The following is an 18,519-nucleotide window of genomic DNA, read 5'->3' on the forward strand; positions in this document are numbered from 1 at the left end:
GGAGGACCGCTGCCTTTCCCTCCACCGCGCCTCACTTATAATAACCGCCTCATCACCAGCATCAGCATCTCGCTGCCAAGGGCAGACTATAATAAAAATACTTCGGTTTCTGCATGGAATTTTGCTCTGGATTGTTATAATTTGCTATATTTATACGTTGACTTTAACCGTCCGGAATCGTCTCTGCACTACAAGGTAGGAGATTAAAACTGGGCTGTTTTTTTTATCACGTTTTATCCTTCATGCATTAAGTGTTCTGTGAAGGTACTTATATTGTGTGATTCTGAAGTGTTTCTACTAGAGTATTCCTTTTCTTTGAATCTGATGTGGAATTGGCGAGTTTGGGATGAGATGGTGAATTACGCGCAATGTGATGGATTGGGTGGTTAGTTTTAAAGCTCTTAACCGCAGTTTAACGAAGAAGAGCGCGGTGATTTGTGAGGAAACCACATCTCAGGAGACACATCAATGCTGCAATGATGACAAATATGTTTTTGGTGAATGAGTGAGGAGCGTTGAGAATTAAAGTTTGAGCTCGCTGAATCGCGTCTCTCATTGGGGACAGCTCCGTTTATTATATCTTAAACACTAACACATAAAGCGCCATAACTTCTTTACGATTTACAAATGATTTCTTGCCAATATAAACCCGCCTCCTGATCACATTTTGCCCCGTAATGTTTTGAGCAAGGGCTTGTAAACCCCTGAGCAACAGTCAGACTGCCACCGTGCGTGGAGCAAAGGGAAGACTGGAGCGCTGCTGGAAAATGTTGACCGCTGTTTAATTCATCGGTGCAGAGCTGCGGGTCGGATTTCTACTCGGTTTTGAGCGTTTTACTTTCAGATCAAGATTTCAAATAATTCACAAACTGATGAAAATGATGGTCTAGGCTTTACCAACGTTGGTTATTGCACTTATTTTGTAAAAACGTACCTTTGTGGCATTGACATATTCATCGTGGCTTTCAAGGGAAACTAATATATCACTATAATTTAGTATTCCTGCAACAACTTGTGTCTTTCTGCTTACAGTAGAGTTGACAGTTACCTCGTGCCCAGCTTTATGTGTCTATAGGGGTTGTTCACCATTATAATAATATTAAATGTATATGGAATGACATCATGTTGCTGTTATATTGTGAGCTATGTGATCATCCAAAGTATTTATGGTTAAATGCGAGACTATTTATTTCGTAGTAAAATCTGAATTTTGCATAATAATTAATTGGGTGACAGAAAGAAGACGCACATCTGTCCATTCAATCTATGACTATAAAGAGCTGGTGGTGCCACATTATGCAGCTGGGGTGATGTCTGTGTAGTTAAAATTACCTTGAAAGGGCAGACCATTCATGTCTCGGACCCCGCCCCAAATAAGTTTTTATCTATCCCTAGGAACCATCTGATGTGTGTGGTTTAAATGATTTATGGTGAGTTATAGTTACACGTGATCAATAAGGACATCCAGAAATATTTGTCACTGTCCAGTGAATAGAAAAGATCAATTATTGTTATTCACCTTTTGCTGGTGACCGCTTGGTGCCCACTAAAGGCCCCCAGGTGGTCCCTGAACCTTACTTTGTCTAACCAGCAGGTCCGGACACACTCCCCAATGTAGGATACCCTTGTCTGCTGTGACTGATGTCGGATTAAATCGTTCCTCCGGGCTGAAGCTTGTGATAGACAGTGAGCACAGTGGGGTATAGAGGGGTCTCCAGTGCGTGATGGGGGCTAGTTTATATTACAAAACATGCCAATAACTCTGCATCATCGAGGCTGGATGCATCGATGCATCATTTATGGCCAGTCAGTGATGGTATCCCGTGCAGGTCATCTCATATCCTTCTCTATTTAATAATTCAACGTATATTTATATCCTGGAAAATATGCTTATTCCAGCATACTTATAACTCTATCAATAATAAGAGCTAGCTAACGTTACTGCTGAGGGTCGAAGACGTCAAGGTTCCTTCCCACTTTAAAAAAGCTTGGCACGTGTCTGTTTATGCTAGTGAAACACACGTAATGTTACTTCTTTACATAGCCAACAATAGCTTCTTAATGAGATTTTCTTGGCCTCCAGAGTGTGGACTGCTAAGGGTGCTATCAAGCGTGGGGTTAGCTGAAGGGCATGTTTCACAACAAGTCTGCGTGAAATTTAACTTTTAACCACATTAGCCTTTTTTATTTGAGCTTAGCCTGCAGGCTATCTAGCAGTTGGACAGTGTTGACAGTTGTTAGATATTTGAGGGTCTGGACATTGATAGGGCTTACAGCTTGTCAAATGTCAAGTAATTAAATATAAACCAGTGTCATATCCTAATTTAAAATGTTGTACTTAGGGTTAAATGCGTTATTTAAACTCTTACACTGGGTGAAAGAAGTTCCCATTAGTGCTTTAGTTAACTGAGTGAGAACATGTTAGCACTGTTAGCATTCCCTGTCACATCTATGGCTCAAAGGGACACCTGATGCCTCAGTTAGGCAATACACATAATACCTTGTGTTAATTGAATAGAGGCCAGATCCAATTTTCATAGGAGACTGGAGTCTCAGGTTTCATGTGCATATCAAGCTTTGCTTATTGAAGGGGCACACACACACAGCACATAGCACATCTTTATTTGGTGGGTTGGATTGACACAGCTGCGTTATAGTGTTATATTCACCACACAGAACCTTTTAACCTCTCTGCTGTCTCACCGAGTCACTTTTAAGACAAAGACAATGATCCTGCCAGGCAACCTGGTGTTGTCAGAGAGACACATGCACACACCTGCACAGGGACACACATGCGTGCACACACAGTGCATTAGCATAGGTATCAGTTTCTAGAATTCAATAGCTCGCCTGCTGCAGCAAGATTAACTATTCAGGGCAGGTGGTTAAAGGCCCTATTGTGTTGCATGGTTCTGTGCTACTGTCATGATTGGACAATGCATTTGTCTGGTGGGCAGCCCGTTGCCAAAACAATTGCAAGGGCAAAGGGCTGGAAGAGTACACACACATATAAGGTTTCACCATGTGAATCATTTCTAGCTCTGCTGAGCAAATTTAAACAGAACTGAATGAGTACAGGTGTAACAAGCAAGGGCCAGTGAGCTCGTTAATAATCCCTACCAGTGTCATCCGGTTTTGGTGAAAGAAATAATTTGAATTCACTGGAAGAAAATGTATAAACATGTTAACAGTGATGGGATTCGCATATGAAGTGGTACCATTCTAACATCTTTCTGGATAGCTGTTTATGATTGTAATCCCCCAAAGACATGCAAATGAGAGAGAGAGAGAGAGAGAGAGAGAGTGGCGCTGGATAATTAGTCATATTTATCAGGATCCCAGCAGACCCTTACAGATAGCAGGCTAACGTTTGAGGCTTAACACATGTTCTGGCTCACCTCAATGGATTTTCACTCATCACAGAATCAGCAACAACAGTCTGCTTCCCCCCCCCCCCCCCCCACAAAATGTATGTGTTGTGCTTCCACTAATAATGGCATTTTACTCTTTAAAACATGCTTTAAAACACTGAACAATTATTTGAGTTGAATTTCCAATAAAATGGGTAATTTGTATAAATTGAATCCTGATTAAAATGCTCGTAAAGCTTTAATGGGTGTTATTAGTGGTTATTTAGTTGTGTTTATTGGTCACATAGAGTCAAATCTGCATCCAGTGGTGCTCTTAATATCCTCTTAGAGCTTGATGTAAACTCATAGTCATGATTTTGTTTATCTGTAAGGCATTGCTGTATATTTTACTTAACTTGTTGGCACAAACGCCTGCACTGCTTCTATTTTTTTTAAATTGCATTTAACTTGAACTGACTTAATTAGACTCATATATGCTAATGTAATGTAACAGCACCACACAATTCTGCCTAACAATTACTTTAGAATTGAATCAACGGCTCTCTCACACAGTGTTAATCAAAATGGAACATTTTAAGTTTCACAAATGAAATATTGTTTTGCAGAACTAATGTATTGGATTGCATTAGATTATTTTGTAGCTTATAAATGTATGTATTAATTGAACCAGGTGGCTTCTTCGTCATGCCCATTGACATTGTAAATCATGATTGTTTTGCTTAAAGTGATCTGATTTTTTCTCCAGTTCTGTCAAAGGTGTGTCCGGAGCTGGAGGTCAAACCATGGGGCACGGAACTGAACCAACGATGAAGGTTATGTGCTTCAACCCAGGAAGTCGCCTCAAAGAAAAATCGCAAGATGCAGCTCTGAATCACTGACAAAACACACAAAGGATCACCTTCATCTTAGCGCTTTCGCCTGTCCACTTTGAGTGGAAATTGGATATTTTTCCATATCTCTGCATAGACTTGGCTGAGAAGATTACATTCCATCTATTATTAACTTTAAATCTGCCTCAAAAATAAAAAAAACGGATATTGCATTTCTCCGCTTGACTGTAAAATTATCTATGTGGAATATAACATTCAGCAGATAATTCCTGGAGCGCAGCCAGAATCAGATGTTATAATCACTTTGAGGATCTATCCCAAGTTCTAACCGTCTTCTGGTCCATCCTGTTATTCGCTACGATGAATCCCAACACCCTACCTGGTCATGTCCTCCTGCTGCTAAGTACCATTCTCGGCCTGAGCGTAGGCTTGGAGTTCACTGGCTCCGAAGGTCAGTGGGCTCGCTACCTGCGCTGGGACGCCAGCTCCAGAAGCGACCTGACATTTCAGTTCAAGACTTCAGATTCAAAAGGCCTGCTGCTCTACTTCGACGACGGCGGCTACTGCGACTTTCTGCTTCTCGCTGTATCCGAGGGTAAGCTGCAGCTTCGTGTCAGCATCGACTGTGCCGAGACCACCATCACCTCTGACAAGACGGTCAACGATAGCCACTGGCACTTTGCCGCCATCAACAGGCACAATTTGCGGACTGGCTTGGCCCTGGACGGCCAGACCAAGACTGAAGAGGTGCGGCCCCAGAGACGGTTCATGAAGATCGTTAGTGACCTCTTCCTCGGAGGGCTCCCGGGGGACATCCGCACATCTGCCATCACCCTGCCCTCTGTCCGTGACCTACCACCATTCAAGGGAATTATCACAGACCTTATTTATGGGAGTAAGCTGCCCACGCTCATCAATAGTCAGAAAGTACGCTTAGAGATGATGGGGCTTTGCACAGAGAACCCCTGTGAGAATGGCGGGATCTGCTCGCTGGCAGATGGAGAAACCTACTGTGACTGCTCCAAAACGGGATATGTAGGTCGATACTGCACTGAAGGTAAGAGGGCTGGCTCCTGAGCTTTCTGTGTCAAGCGCTGAATATTGATTAAAATCTTTGTAAAAAAATTCACAGGGGTTCCTTACAAATTTAGAACTGACCTAACGGCAGGTTTACTGTCTGCCTCCAGGTATACAGTAAGAAATGTTATATTAACCCCTCATACTTGCTTTTTGTACCAGATGTTTATTGTTCAAATCATCTCATGATGTGTGACTTAAAACTCAATGTATTTTGCTACACTGTAAATCTCAAAACAGACTGCTGACAGATTTATATTAGATTAGATTTATATAAGATTTATATTTATATTATAATTTATATAAAGCACGGAGAGCTTTACTCCCATGCATTGTGAGCTGTTGCTCTTCTTTTGAAAAGTCTTCGTATTCCGTATGTGGGAGTTAAATTAGAAGTGATGTGCTCAGCATTTCCTCTTCCTTCACCGTTATTACTTTTGATGAGGAAGCGATGGGTACGTTATTATTAGCTGATATGACTAAAATTACAACACTCAGTTCTCTTTTCTCCATTAAATGTATTCAGCTCCTTCAAGGTGGTGCAGGGACCTGAAGGTACACACAGCGTTTGGATGAGAAACAACTTCATCTCTTTTTCCTCTTCTTCTGTGCCAAGGTCATCTCTTTTTTGGGGAGGGAAATGAGATACAGCTCTTTGGACGATGATGTATTCTGTCCACACCTTCAAAGATATAAGCATACTAGATTATTTGTACATTGAACTTCTTTTTTGTATGGCCCTTGCTGCTGCTGCTGGTTAAGAGTGCAAAAACTACATCTTTCAAAACATACCAATGCTTATAGCCTTGAAATCAATGCTATCTGATGCCAAGATAATAACTTGGTAAATAAATGTATCCTATTTAGACCAGTAAACCAGAGACAATTTCACTTTAATCTTACACGCCTAACTCCTTTCTTTACTGTGTATGGACTGTAAAATATAACTTTGTGTGAACAGACCCATGTCAAATTTCCTCCACTGCTGACCCACTTCCTGCCTGTCGAAATCACACTGACATGGCTGAGGGATGACTCCATTTTGCCAAAGATCAGGGGAATGCTCACTGAATCCTATGGCACTGTTTGTAGATTTTAAACTGTGTCTGATACACTTAACGTGCTATTATTTCACCATTATATCATGCATTTAGAATAAGTATCTTCAGATTTTCGTGCAGCGGTTTTGCTCTATTTGGTTTCATAATATGTCCCATGATTTGCTGCTCAAATGAAGCTGTTTGGAGCTTAAATCCCAAGCGTTAGCCTGTGGCATTGTTCAGGACAACACGCGATGTGCTGGTTGCAGAGCAGTCAAGCGGACGGACTGGACATGCCCCCTTTTCGCATCATCCCATTTGCTCATTGCCTCTGTCGAACAGTCGATGAAGGAGGGGGAGGAGGAGGTCCATTTGTCTGAGAGCTTCCTGGGAGCTGACAGGGGAGCTATGACATCCTCGTGTTAAAACAACCAAGATTTTAAGAGTGCGCTTGCTACTCAGCCAGACAGCTTGGACAGGGAAAGACATGGTCACATCTCAGCCCCAGGGCAGAGCAAGTGTGACGAGTGAATTCACCACAGGCCTGTTGTACCCTAATCTGTCCCAGGAGGTCAACTGTGGGACAAGAACCAACCCCTACTTACTTCCTCTCCGTCTGCCTCTCCCTCTCACGCACACTATTCGCACACCTTTTCTCCATCTTCTTCTGTTCTCAAGCAATAAAAGAGCGACGCTGGAAGGTTAGTCATATTAGCTCCCCAGCTGATCTGACTGCTGCTCTTGTCTGCCTTCCCATTAACTGATGTGGCTGATTGTTGATTATGCCACAGAGACAGGGAACCATAATTAGGAGGATAATGAGAACAGAGATGGCTAATTTGCCCGGAAAATGCCTCCGTAAACACCACCGTCGACTGCAACTGTATATCGGCAAACTAGGGCGGGATTTCTTTTATTGTCATGTCCACATGTCTGGAAGTGTCATAATACTTGTTGTTCAAGCAACATTCAATGACGTTAACTATTTGGTTGCAGTTAGGTGAACAATTGCTCAGCACACCTGTCTTTGTCAGCATACTGTTGATTATGCTGTATATTAATGAGCAATGAAAGCAATCTGTCAAACCTGTGAATATTTATACGTCACATTATCGTGCAGCATGGCCTGGGCAGCGCATGCACGCACTCAGACACATTAGAATTTACAGGCGTGCACCGGAACACACACATAGTCATGGAGCAACAAGGCCCCCGGAGCTGCTCGTTAAAACGGGCAGATGGCTGACTGACTGAGTGGACTGGGCCTTGGAATCATTTTGCCGGCCGTAATCCTAATGGTAGCCTGCTAGCCCACTGGCCTAGAAGGGAAATACGAGGAGTGTATGCAGGCTGGAGCATGTTTGTGCTAAAAGACGTCCATATTCCCACACTGGCTGCATATTTTTGCTGTGCATTTCTTGCATCATGGGACAGCTAGGTTGCTGAAGCATCATTATTTCACCGCAGTGATAATCACGAGACAGTCCTGTCTCTCTGAGAGCTCCTGCAGCTCTTCCCAAACCGTCCAGCTCTACTAGCATCTTATAGCACCGCAAACAGTTGGCCATAAAACACATGTTCAGTCTCTCCTCCCTTGTGGATCAGGATGTATCAGTGTGACTAACTGTGTCAGGGCAATGAGCTGAAATTAGACACCATTCGCTCTTCACACGTGTCGACTTTGGCAGGCAAATCCGCCGCTGTGGCTCCGGCCCTTTGACGTGCGCGCCGCTGATAACTCTTAAGCTACTTCTTCCTGCGGAGTCATCTTTAATATCAACTTGTTTCAGATCCTGTTTTTAGCTGTGCAAATATCAGTATCTTTTATGCTAATGATCTGGATATTGTCCCTCATTCTGTTCAATTAAATTAATGGGGGTGACATTATGAAGTCTCTTGAATACCTTCGGGTTTTCTAGTTACAATGAGATATGCATAAGGTCAAGGTTATTAAGAGCTACACTGGATTGTTTAATGAATATGTAAAACAACCTCACATTTCCTCAGTCGCAATCCCACACCCTGCATTTGTAATGAACAGTTTAAGGCCCTGTTTGCTTAAAAAAAGATTCACTGGTTTGATGGAAGGCTAGTAATTGAAGGCTAGGGCAAGCAAACTGTTAAGCAAGTGCTAAAATGGTGCCTTCAGGCTTAGCTTTGGGGATTAATAAACAGACATGGAAAAAATGACAGTTACAATAATCTTACTATAAAAAGTAGGTCAGGGGGGGAAAAAATGGTGCAGGGACTTGCCTGATTCCAGTGCAGAGGGCATTTGTGTCTAGTGCCCAAGCTGAAAATGATGTTTGGATTTGAGTGGTGAAGCTGCTGGTAAAATAGAGCAGAGGATTACGCTCGGACCACATGTCCTCAACAGCACACTGGCTTGTTCAGGGCGCTGTCGCATCAAGAGAAAGGATTTTATCTACATGGGAAACTGAGCGTTTAACACGCAGACGTGCACACACAGCACGCTTATCGAGCGCAAGCTTTTGCACAGTCAGAAGAAAAACACTTGCGCTTGCTCGTTCAAGCACATACATTCAGGGGTTCTGTAGGGTCCCCCAGTTCTCGAGAGCTGGAGCTGCGCCACTGACCATCAGCTGGCCAATACCTCCCCCCCACCCCCCACACACACTTCCATGTTTTGTCCTTCCCTTTCCTCTCCCAATGTCATTCTTCTCTCGTGGGAGGAGAAGTAGCCGCCATTTTGGACTCCCCAAAGGAGACAGGAAAAACCTCACCTCTCCTTCACCAGCGCCTTCTACAGTATTAGTCTCTCTGCGCCTCCTTTCAAATGATATTAATGTTCTCTGTTGAGTTTGTTAGAGGACTTAATGCTGTCAGAGAGGAACACTGTTCATATCCAGTGGTGGGAAACAGGCCACCGCTCTGTGCCGTCTGCAGAGATCAAAGCACAACACTAAGTCAAATTAATATCAGATATTGTGTATTAGATCCAGGACTTACTATATCTAATGTAGTCTGTCTTGATTAGGAGTTGTTGAATTTCTTGTCAGTCCTCGACGCTCTCAAGGGGCTCTGATTTCAGATTTCTCTCAATATTCATTTTAGGCACCAGGTTTGAGACTGAAGAGGGAAGATGCTGGATACAATCTCAGAGATCTCTCTTGTGCCCTAAATCAGACTGGCATGTTTAATAATCAAAGGTGTCATCCAGGGGTGAGATCCTGATGAGGAAATTTGCCGCAAGGGATGTAGTTTAATGTGTGGCTTATTTCCTTTTTCTTTTTTTTTGCCATGCCATACTGTGAACTGCTGGATTCCCACAGTGAGCATTCCTCTGAAAAGCCACAAGTGTTGAATTTGGGTCAGCAGTGCAAAAAAAGGAGTGTGTGGGTTAAAGGTGCAAAAAGGGGAGGTGGAGGAGAACGACGTGGGTCTGTTGAAGGAGCATCCCAAGATCCACAAACCTCACAACACCATAAATCCTCAAGGATTTATGTCTCTTTTTTATGTGTGTGAGGCACTCTGTGTGATATAAGTTGCAGAATATTACGGCACTGTAACGATATTCGAAATGTGAAAGAGTTGTTTGCCAAAGATGTAATGTCAATCTGATTCCCTGAAGGACGGGACAGATGGAATTTGATGTGTTTCTCTCCACAGGGATTTACTCTAAAGTAGTTATTTTTGATCTGCCATGTCAAGGAGCACCTCTTTGGTCCTTACATGAAGCACAATGCTTAGAAGTGTGGCTATGTTTTGCATGTTAGATCCACATGCAAAAACAGCGAGTGTGTTGCTAATGCGGGACTTTTCTTTGCTTTCTCTTCTTTCCTGTGATAACTCCACAGCAGTCCAGAGAAAACCAGGTGAGTCTCAAGAAGGAATATTCATATTCAAGTACATTTTTATCAACATCTCTTCATTTAATATAAAGTTGTGTAATCTAAAAAAAAAGAAAATGCATTCAGGCAGACAAAAATGTAGCAGTAAATCCAGTTATATAATTTATAATAGACATTTATTCAGTAAACAACCTGCAGAGCTATTTTATATTCACATACCGTGTTGCTCTCTTTATTAGTCATTTGTCTGTTTCAACAGAAAGCTTTCAAATGCACTTGGGAAAGCTTTGCTTTTAGTGTGATTGCCATGGTTTGCCATCATGCAAAGCATGCATAATGACAATACAACTGTAGTATTGGTGTGCTCTTCTTACAAATACTGTCTTTCCCTCTCTGTTTGAATTTTTCTCCTTAAGGCCTCGCACACCTGAAGGCAGAGCAAGGTATTCTGTTCTTTGTCTTTATGGAGCTCTATTGTTTTGTTTTTTTGTTCACTTGCCGCCTGGCTTGGTTTTGTGGCGTGATTTTACACTGTGTGCCTTCACTACCTGTCTGTGTGCATTTGTGTGTTGCAATGCTCCCATTGTTCCTGCAGAGAAGTGGGAGGGTTTGTGTTTGTGTGCGTTAGTGAGGAGGGATGCATGGCATGTTCCTCATCTCACCTTCGTCTGTCTCTCTCTCTCTCTACGCATCTCTGTCTCCTCACCCTCATTTCACCCAGGTTTCTGTGTATTACATAATTTTGTACTGTTTTGAGTTCCACAGCTAACATGCAGTGACACACTCCACTGTTCCTGCTCGACCTCTGCAGCGACTTGGTAGGGGAGGGGGGAGGATGAAAAGCAGGAGGGTGATTAAAGAATTCACTGGAATGAGGGGAGACAGCTTAGAGGAAAAAGAAGAAGGGTATGGGAGATAGAGAGAGGAACACGGGGAAATAAGCAGCAAAAAGTCTCACGGTTAGGTAAGATACATGTAGAAGAAACAGCCTCGTATCCCTTGGAATTATGTTCATATTGGACAAATCTGCAGTGCACTATTTACAATTTACACCCAGAGCGTAAAACTGGCGTGGTGAAGGATGGAGGAAATATATGAAGGTAGGGGTGGAGGATGGCCGTGTGGCGAGAAAGTGGGAGTTTGCGTCCTGTCGCAATGTAATATTCAATGTTGCCTGCTTTTTTACATTTATATATAAATAGTATATATATATATATATATATATATATATATATATATATATATATATATATACTGTATATATCTCTATCTATATATCTCCAAGTGTTTTGGTTAGCTATTCTTTAACTTAAGTTTATTTGCCATAACTACAATATTTCCCTGACCTAAACCACTGCGCATTCTAGACCTTGTAGCATAGTTGTTGAGCAAGGCTTTCAATCATACCACATGATCTTCTTCAGCAGTTGGATTTTACCATGGTGTCATGGAATTGTAGTTTAAATACCTTCATTTTCTTCCTCAGGATTGTAAGGACTTCTTATCTACATTGAAATAAAAGTTCAAATTCAAAATTGAATTGTTGACCTTGGAAAGTGCATTTGACAAACCAATCTTAACTCAAGGTTAATCTAGTGCTCTGGAGCTATGATTTTAAAAATGTCGGCATTGGAAGTCCAACGTCACTGCACGTAATCTGGGATTTAGCAGAATCGTCCGATATCAATCGGGCGAAAAGGAAAAGCTCGGTCACACCAGCATTTGCAACGGTGAACATTTGTACAGAAATGGTTTTGTTTCAATGGAATCCCGAAACTCACTCAACTCTCTCAACTCTCTGGATGAAGTAAATCCCTGAGTTCAATTTATAACTATTTGTAAACCATCTCGACAGTGCTGTCCTTTTGAGATGGATTCCAAAATTAAGAAAGCTATTATATTAGCTGTGTTGCAAACATCTTTCCTCATGACCTTCTTGTTCCCCATCTAAATAACAAGCAAGGTCAACACAGCTTTCCTCTTCGTGCCAAACAAAACTATCCACAACCAACGGTGGCCACTGCACGACCCTCAAGTAGCCACCAAGCTACTACCACTTATTTTAGGGTGGTGTGCAAATACATTTGCTGTGCCTCTTTCTGGTGTGACCTTAGATAAACATAAAATAGAAAAACTATGCTAAAACTGAAGTGTCAGTTGTGTGCTTCCTACGTACCCTTCTCCCATTTCTCTACCATTTGCATGATTGTCAACATTTTTGCATGAAAGTGTCAGTTGGCAGTGTACGGACTGTAGTCTAACAATAGCTTATCCCCACTTTTTGCTGTCTTTCTCTTGGTGCTCTGCGCGGGATGACACTCTTCCCTCTTTTATCTCTCCGGATCCTTTCTCCTCTCCAAAAACTGTAGGTAGAAACAAAGGTACAGCAATCCCTTTTTTCCTTACTGAACTCTTATGTGCGCTGCAAGTGCAGTGTGTGTGTGTGTGTGTGTGAGGGAGTGTGTTAAATTTGTGCTTGTGCTGCCACTGGTTAATCATTCATTATGTGTGTTCATTAAATGTGTGCATATGCTCGTCTGTGTGCTTTAGAGAGAAAGTGGAAATCAGGGCACTATGTTTTCCAGCTAGCGAGCGCCCACATGTACTGTTGCATGAAGGATGAGCGATGTGAGCGGATATGAAAATAAATATGGTGTCGGTGCTGAAGACTCTTGATTATCACTGTTTAATACGAAATGATGAGGGTGAAATGAGCTCTACGATGGATTATTCAGTGTCTTTGAAAATAGTAAATATTAATGACAATGTGAAAATTGTGTGTGTGTGTGTGTGTGTGTGTGTGTGTGTGTGTGTGTGTGTGGGCACTTAATTGGATGTGACAGTTCTGTGTTTGTTGAAAAGGAGTTGATTGGTGAATTTGACCCGACATTTGGCTTCATTTGAATGAGGTCATAACAGTGGCCTTTGTATACTGCAATCGTGCAGAGAATGCCCTCATTATTCATTTATGAAAGCCATGTGATACACTGTGTAGTTGTGTGTGGGCCTCCTTCAGCTAGATGGAGAAAACTGAATTATGATCAGCAGCTTTGATATCAGTTTAATTGACTGAAACGTGACTTTAATGTGATTGGGTGTGTGTGTGTGTGTGTGTGTGTGTTGCCCGTGTCCACTATTGTGACTCTTTGCTTAGCCTCGCCCCCCTTATTTACTGTTGCCACTTCATGTCAAGCTTGCCGTCCTTGTTTACAATGTTAACAAGGCAGATGTACTGGCCTGTTCTGCTGAACTCGGGGAGCCCCTTCAGTGTATGTTCAACCTGAGCCTGCGGCTGGGGAGGGTCCCAGTTCTCTGGAAGACTTCATGTCTCATCCCTGTCCCCAAAAAGAAACACCCTAGGGAACCAGATGACTTCCTGCCGGTTGCACTGACATCACACATGATGAAGACCATTGCTCCATCACCTCAGACCCCAGGTCCGCCATGCACAAGATCCTCTGCAGTTTGCATACCAGGCGAAGGTGAAGGTGGGCGTGGATGACTCCATCCTCTATCTGCTACACAGGGCTTACTCTCATCTGGACAAGGGGAGTGGCGCGGTGAGAATGATGATCTTTGATTTCTCCAGCGCCTTTAACACCATCCAGCCCCTACTCCTGAGAGATAAGCTAACAGAGATGAGGGTGGACTCACATCTGGTGAGATGGATCACGGACTATCTCACAGAGAGACCACAGTACGTCAGGCTGAAAGGCTGCACGTCCGACACTGTGGTCAGCAGCACTGGAGCGTCACAGGGGATGGTACTCTCCCCTGTCTTGTTCACCATCTACACCTCTGACTTCCAGCACAACTCTGAGCTCTGCCACATGCAGAACTACTCAGATGACACTGTGATCGTCGGCTGTGTCGGGAATGGACAAGAGGGGGAGTACAGGAGCCTGGTGGAGGACTTTGTGAGGTGGTCCAAGTCAAACCATCTGCAGCTGAACACCTCCAAGACCAAGGAGATGGTGGTGGACTTACGAAGGATCAGGCCACACCTGCAACCTGTGTCCATCGAGGGGGTCGACGTGGAGGTGGTCAGGTCCTACAAATATCTGGGCCTGCAGCTGGACGACAAGCTGGACTGGACGGCAAATATGAACACTCTTCATAAGAAAGGGCAGAGTCGTCTGTACTTCCTGAGAAGGCTGGGGTCCTTCAAAATCTGCAAAATTGTTTAATTGTGTAAATGTTTTAAGTTACTGGATACCTGAATTTCCCTCGGGATAAATAAAGTATCTATCTATCTATCTATCTATCTATCTGTCTGTCTGTCTGTCTGCCTGCCTGCCTGTCTGTCTGTCTGTCTGTCTGTCTGTCTGTCTGTCTGTCTATCTATCTATCTATCTATCTATCTATCTATCTATCTATCTATCTATCTATCTATCTATCTATCTATCTATCTATCTATCTATCTATCTGTCTATCTATCTATCTATCTATCTATCTATCTATCTATCTATCTCTCTATCTATCTATCTATATTCTATCTATCTATTATCTATCTATCTACTATCTATCTATCTATCTATCTATCTACTATCTATCTATCTATATGTCTACTATCATCTATCTATCTCTCTATCTACTATCTATCTATCTATATGTCTATCTATCTATCTATCTATCTATCTATCTATCTATCTATCTCTCTATCTATCTATCTATATATTCTATCTATCTATCTATCTATCTATCTATCTATCTATCTATCTATCTATCTATCTATCTATCTATCTATCTTCTATCTATCTATCTATCTATCTAGTCTATCTATCTATCTATCTATCTATCTATCTATCTATCTATCAGTCTATCTATCTATCTATCTATCTATCTATCTATCTATCTATCTATCTATCTATCTATCTATCTATCTATCTATCTATCTATCTCTCTATCTATCTATCTATATGTCTATCTATCTGTCTGTCTGTCTGTCTGTCTGTCTGTCTATCTATCTAGATATCTATCTATCTGTCTATCTGTCTATCTGTCTGTCTGTCTGTCTGTCTGTCTATCTATCTATCTATCTATATATTTAAAATTGTATTCGGTTCAGTCTGTCTGTTTGTCAGCAGGAGTTTACTGGCCAGCTTTCATGAAACTGGATGAAAGTGTCCCTGGCAGATTTTTATCAGCACTAGTTGATTAAGCATTATACATTCGCTGCAGCATTGATTTAAAAAGCTGCCTCTTTTCTATTGTATTATATCTTTTATTTTAAATGAGTCTTTTAACAAGGGTTTTACATTTGCACTTGATGGCTTCATACATGATATGGTAAAAGCTGCCCCAGGCAATTTCACAAACTAACGTTGCAGTAGATGAACACACTTTTTAATCCATTCCTTATACTTTTCTTTTGTGTGTTTAAAAAAAAAAAGAAGAAAATAAATGCCTGAAAATTTCTGACTTGCCTGAAATTGCTTGTGTTCCATATTCCGAACATTTGGCTCTGTATCTGACCCTGCACTGTATTCTCCCTGTGGATGGGGTAACATCAAAAACAGAATCCCCTCACGATCAGCACGTAGTGAGCGGTCCCGCAGAGATTCAGTTGTGGCATAAGCACAGCTCTGGCCTTTTCTATGTGGAGTCCGTTGGGGTTTCCTCTGGGTGTTAAAGTTTCCTCCAACTGTCCAAGGACATGCAAATCAGCTGGACCGGGGACACCTATGGGGAATTACCCAAAAATGTAAGTGTGAATGACTGTCTTTCTATACCTGCATTAACCCGGCAATGATCCCTGGAAAGGCATAATTATGTTAAGAAAATGTGCCAGAATTTGGCTAATTCAAAATTGTTTTAACAATCATTAAAAATAAAAATAAGATTAGATTCTAAAACACACATACGTGTAACCACCAAGACAATATTCAGGTTACATAACTTATTATGTGACTTTTAATTGAGGAACACTCAGATCATGATGTGTTGAATGAGAATGTGCCTTACAGCCGGTCTCAGTGCTAATAGATTCATGTCTCTGCAAGTGTGTGTATGCACTGTAAATGGCACAGTGGTCAGAGGGCGCAGTAAGTTGGATGCTGGGGACAACAGACTTGAGAATAGACCCGAGAGGAGAGACTGGAAATAGTGGGGTAGGGGGCGGAGACAGGCAGAAGGAAAAAGGACAGAGTGCTGCAGATGTAGGGGCCAGCGGAGCAAGTCAGTGTTGCGAGGCCACGTATTTCTAATATGGAGCACCTTGTCATCCCTGTACTCAAATCTGGGGCTGATGCTGCATGAACCCAGAGGCATCAATCCACAAAGTTTCAGTCCCTTGCAATCAGCCAGGCCCCCGATTGTTCTTGGCTCAGAGATGCAGCTTTTTTTGATGCATAGCTTTAAGAAAAAGTAGCAAACTTTTTATAAGCCATGGACTGGGGACTGTGGTCCAGTTAGCCACATTGCTCCAGTTAGCGACTTGCTGCACTTTAGCATGCAGATATGCACAGTTTTATAGACTCTAGTATGTGTTTGAGATCACTTGTTCATCTGGTTGCAAATTGAATGGTTTTATTCACTGAGTTTGGCCTATTCTGTTCTTCCGGTTATGTTATGTTGTGAGCCATTCAAAAACCCCATTTACAGCTGACAATTCCAAATGTGATCATCTGTGTCATCCAGATAATGAGATCTGATCACGAAGGCTTGTGTTTACACTCGTTGGTAATTATGTGTACTCGTCAGTTTCATTATGTTGAGATAGGATGTGCGTCTATAGTGCCATGAGTATGAAATCAGTCAAAGACCTCAGCTGTTGCTTGTACCACATCTAGTCGTGATGTGCTCGAATCATATTCCAGGTGTTATCTGCGGTTCATGTATTAACACCTGGAAGTGACATTGAAACAAAGATAATTTGCTGTTGTGTGTTGAAACTTTCTGCTACTATGACAAAGCACTGATCAACAGCTATTCCTTAGCACGCTTTTAGCTAAGATAGGTTCAAAGGCAGTCTGACCACAGTGGCCTGTTCATTGAGGGCCCATATTGTGCTCACTGACTTGTGACATCATTATTGTCTCCCAAATGTCCAATCAGTGATGTGCTTTCAGTGGACACCTGGATGGTGTTCATCAGGGTATGACAATTTAGCCCAAGGTCATAGAGGAGAGTCTCAAGCTCCAGCCTGCAGGTCTCCCTGCCAGCATTACCTAATGGCTTTCCTCTGGACACGAAAACATCTATTACATGCCTGACAAAAGCTCAATGTCTCTGCAAATTGTACTTGAATGTGGGAGAGACAAGATATTGGGTTACACCTTGCAATAATGTAAATCAGTATTATGATTACATACAAAGACGCTTCCATTCCTATAACTGCACTCACTCACTGTAATCTAGATGACACACATTGGTATCTCACTCCGTAATGAAACTGTTTGGCCTCCAGGGTCGTCCGAGAAATAGCTCTGCGATCGTTGCCTCGGACATAAGTTTGCAATGCGGGTGAGTCCACATTAGAGAGCAGTTAGTGTGAGGGAGGGAGGGGAGTCTAATCCCCTTGCATGAAGGTTTAGGACTGCAAACTTATTCTCCGATTCTGGAGTCACTCTCCCTAATTATCCCCTCAAAGTCCTGCCTGAAAAGTTCACAGAGAAAATATTTTTTGCTTTCTGCCTCTGTCACACTCTCTCTCTCTCGCTCTCTCTCTCTCTCTTTCTCTCGATAGATGGACAGTTAGATAGATGGATATTTCTCTCCCTGCCTGTCGCACCTCCTCTGACTCCATCTCTTTCAGTGGCCCTTCCTGCCTTTGTCCGACCCTATTCATCTCTGTCTGCCTCAGTATTCCAGTTATTCCTTTTTGTGCTTCTTCAGTTCAAAGTACTGTGGACATCATGAGCCTCACATCAGTCAGGCTCAAGATGGGAGTGCTATGCTGGTGCGTACTGTCTGTCCACAGATACTGCCAGGCTTCAGCGGGATTTATGTACAGCTGTATCCATCCTCTTCAGAGCTTTTTGATTAGTTCGCTGGACGTTGCCAGTACTAAACCAGAGAAATTGAAATGACTTTTCTTTTAACAGTTTTCATTGTGTTTACACAAGTTTCAGACGATCCGCTCCACAATGGTCATATATTATTTATCCCAAAGAATAAATTACCGAAAATATATGTTTTGTTGCAAGAAATATACACTTTGGAGCAGAACAAATGCCCTGCAGTATGTGTGAAGTGCAGCACACAGCGTCCCGTAGTGAAGCTCTTCATCTCCGATTGAGGCTTGCAGATCAATGCTACTTTACCCATGAACTAATCAACTGATAAACAGTGTTTCAACTCAGTGTGTCCTCAAGTGTACTGTGTGTTATTGCATACTGCATCCTTACACTTGAGTGAGGGGATGATGGAGCGAGAAATTTGCCGGAGA

At 42.3% G+C, this 18,519-nt stretch overlaps 2 protein-coding genes across 8 annotated transcripts in view; both read left to right on the forward strand.

Annotated features, from left to right (window-relative positions):
• Nucleotides 1–18,519, forward strand: part of LOC115003692 (poly(A) polymerase type 3-like) — a 981,812-nt gene that overhangs the window by 433,151 nt on the left and 530,142 nt on the right. The window lies entirely within an intron of this gene.
• The window catches only part of nrxn3b (neurexin 3b), a 270,213-nt gene continuing 255,943 nt past the window's right edge, over nt 4,250–18,519 (forward strand). For 5 of the 7 annotated variants that reach the window (XM_029425564.1, XM_029425568.1, XM_029425567.1 and 2 more), the window contains exons 1-4: nt 4,250–5,258; nt 10,137–10,154; nt 10,547–10,573; nt 12,500–12,511. In XM_029425564.1, the coding sequence (XP_029281424.1) occupies nt 4,562–5,258; nt 10,137–10,154; nt 10,547–10,573; nt 12,500–12,511 (754 nt within the window). In that variant the 5' untranslated portion in view covers nt 4,250–4,561. The remainder of the gene's footprint in view (nt 5,259–10,136; nt 10,155–10,546; nt 10,574–12,499; nt 12,512–18,519) is intronic. The other 2 variants (XM_029425565.1, XM_029425573.1) reach the window with 1 other exon arrangement.

The sequence above is a fragment of the Cottoperca gobio genome, chromosome 24, assembly GCF_900634415.1.
Source record: "Cottoperca gobio chromosome 24, fCotGob3.1, whole genome shotgun sequence".
NCBI lineage: Eukaryota > Metazoa > Chordata > Actinopteri > Perciformes > Bovichtidae > Cottoperca > Cottoperca gobio.